The following is a 2241-nucleotide window of genomic DNA, read 5'->3' as shown; positions in this document are numbered from 1 at the left end:
TGGAGGGAGGGGGCGGATGTGTGTGTGGTGCCAATCGAGCAGGGTGAGGGGAGCTGCTTTGTCCCTGGACAGTGTCGAGCTTCCCGAGTGTTGTCGGATTTGCCTCCCCGTCCAGGGGCGAGTGGGGAGTATTCCCTCACCCTCCTGACTCGTGCCTCCATCGATGGTTGGACAGGCTTTGGGGGAGCGGAGTCACTCATTGCCGGATTCCCAGCCTCAGACCAGTTCCCACAGCATCAGGGGATAGAGGTTGGAGTGGACAGAGAGCCGCACGCACAGTTCCTCACCTCAGAAGGAAATTCAGTCAGGAAGGGGATGTCCATCTTCTGGCACTGGGTGGTGAGAGCCTCGAAGAGGGGTTTGCTCGGGCGCTTTGGGTAGAAAATGCTGGGTTCGTAGCCCTGCAAGAGAGAGGGGGGAGAGGGAACATCAACAGAGAGACACAAACACCAAGACAGCAAGCAGTGTCCGATAGCGGGATAAGCAGGACTCGCTCCTACAATAAGGCACTGCAGACACTGGCTGCGAGATTAACTCACTCACTGAGATCATCTGATGGAAGGGGGAGCGCGAGACAGATGGATGGAGAGAAGGAGTTTAATCCTCCCATCTCCTGCTAGTAATGAACACTCCCATCTCAGCTGGTTTGGAACCATTCAGTCCCATCTCACACATCCGAGTAAACCATGGCTCAGATCTCTCTTCATTCACAAAGGCTCTCCCCCCTGGCCCAGCGTCTCCAACACTTGGTCATGGGGAAAGATTCCTCTTCACCGACACCAGGGTATCTCCTTCGACCCACGTTTACATCACTCCTAAATCTTCCACACCCAAAGGTAACCAAACTGATTGCACTGTGCTTTCCGAATGTAACCTTTCACCACAAGGCGCTTGGTTTCTGGTGAATCGGAACTGCCCCGTCCCACCTACAAGGTGGGTTTACAGTTTCCTCAGCTTTACCCTGTATCTAACCCCCGTGCTGTCCCTGACCCTGGGAGTGTTTGATGGGAGACAGTGTAGAGGTAGCTTTACATTGTATCTCACCACGTTCTGACCCTGTCCCTGGGATGGGTGGGGGTGGGGGGAACAGTGTAGTGGTAGCTTTACTCTGTATCTAACCCCATGCTGACCCTGTCCCTGGGATGGGGAGGGACAGTGTACAGGGAGCTTTACCCTGTATCTAACCCCGTGCTGACCCTGTCCCTGGGATGGGGGGGGACAGTGTACAGGGAGCTTTACCCTGTATCTAACCCCATGCTGACCCTGTCCCTGGGATGGGGGGGGACAGTGTACAGGGAGCTTTACCCTGTATCTAACCCCTGCTGTCCTAGAGGGAGCTTTACCCTGTATCTAACCCCGTGCTGACCCTGTCCCTGGGAGTGTTGTGACAGGTATTGTGGGGAATGCTCTATTCCCAATGTTGAGAGACATTGCTTCTAGTTTAAAGGGGGAGGAGTGGGCCTGAACTTACAAACAGCTTGAGGTGGCGCGCGCACACCAGCCCATCTCCCCCGTTGTTCCCCGGTCCACACAGCACCAACACGGTGGGGGTCTGTTTCCGTAGCGAGGACAGAGGGTACGCCTGGCAAGACAGGGAAAGAAGGGAGACAGCAAGGTTGGTAAACACGTCCTTGCAAGAGAGTTCAGCCATTGATGGTGGAAGATGATGTTTCCCGTGGGAATCCAGCACTAGCGGGATACAGGGACATCGATATCCGAGCCAAAAGGAACGGACTATTTGAGCGGTCGCGGATTAATCCCCAAAACACAAGCCATTCAGCCCCTTCGAGTATGTTCCGCCATTTAACACAATCGTGGCTGATCTCATCTTGGTCTCAACCCCAGCTTCTTGCCCGCTCCCCATCACCCTTTGACCCATTATAAATCTGTCTGTCTCCTCCTCAAATCTCAATCAGAGATATTCCGTTGCTGCCCACCACACCCCACTTCATATTTCTACCAGAATGAACGCGAGATACTGCAGGTGCTGGAATTCTTAAGTAAAATCACAATACTGCAGTGATGAGGGAGAAACTGAGGGACTGCAGATCAGAGTCAAAGTGCGTGGTGCTGGAAAAGCACAGCCAACGTCCGAGGAGCAGGAGAATCGACGTTTCGAGCATAAGCCCTTCATCAGGAATGAGGGGGTGGGCCAAGGGAGCTGAGATAAATGGGAGGGATGGGAGGGACGGGGGGGGGGGGGGGGAAGGTAGCTGGGAACGTGATAGCTGGAGGGAGGGG

At 54.5% G+C, this 2241-nt stretch overlaps 1 protein-coding gene across 1 annotated transcript; it reads right to left on the bottom strand.

The window, feature by feature from the left end:
- Positions 1–221: 221 nt before the first annotated feature.
- LOC122547023 (NAD(P)H-hydrate epimerase-like) lies at positions 222–1666 on the bottom strand. The gene is made up of 2 exons (XM_043685621.1): positions 1472–1666; positions 222–401 (listed from the first exon to the last, which is right to left on the bottom strand). Exons 1-2 carry the CDS (start codon positions 1649–1651, stop codon positions 237–239), a joined length of 345 nt encoding a protein of 114 aa, XP_043541556.1. The 5' UTR covers positions 1652–1666; the 3' UTR covers positions 222–236.
- Between the last annotated feature and the right edge of the window lie 575 nt (positions 1667–2241).

Source organism: Chiloscyllium plagiosum, unplaced genomic scaffold (genome assembly GCF_004010195.1).
Source record: "Chiloscyllium plagiosum isolate BGI_BamShark_2017 unplaced genomic scaffold, ASM401019v2 scaf_6353, whole genome shotgun sequence".
Classification (NCBI taxonomy): Eukaryota; Metazoa; Chordata; class Chondrichthyes; order Orectolobiformes; family Hemiscylliidae; genus Chiloscyllium; species Chiloscyllium plagiosum.
This window is presented reverse-complemented; position numbering and strand designations above follow the sequence as displayed.

Bases quoted from the DNA above. Each gene is read 5' to 3' on its own strand.
- LOC122547023 (XM_043685621.1), bottom strand. From the start codon at position 1,651: ATGGCTGAACTCTCTTGCAAGGACGTGTTTACCAACCTTGCTGTCTCC. The intron at 402-1,471 runs GTAAGTTCAGGC...TCTCTCTTGCAG, and splicing joins CGCGCCACCTCAAGCTGTTT to GGCTACGAACCCAGCATTTT.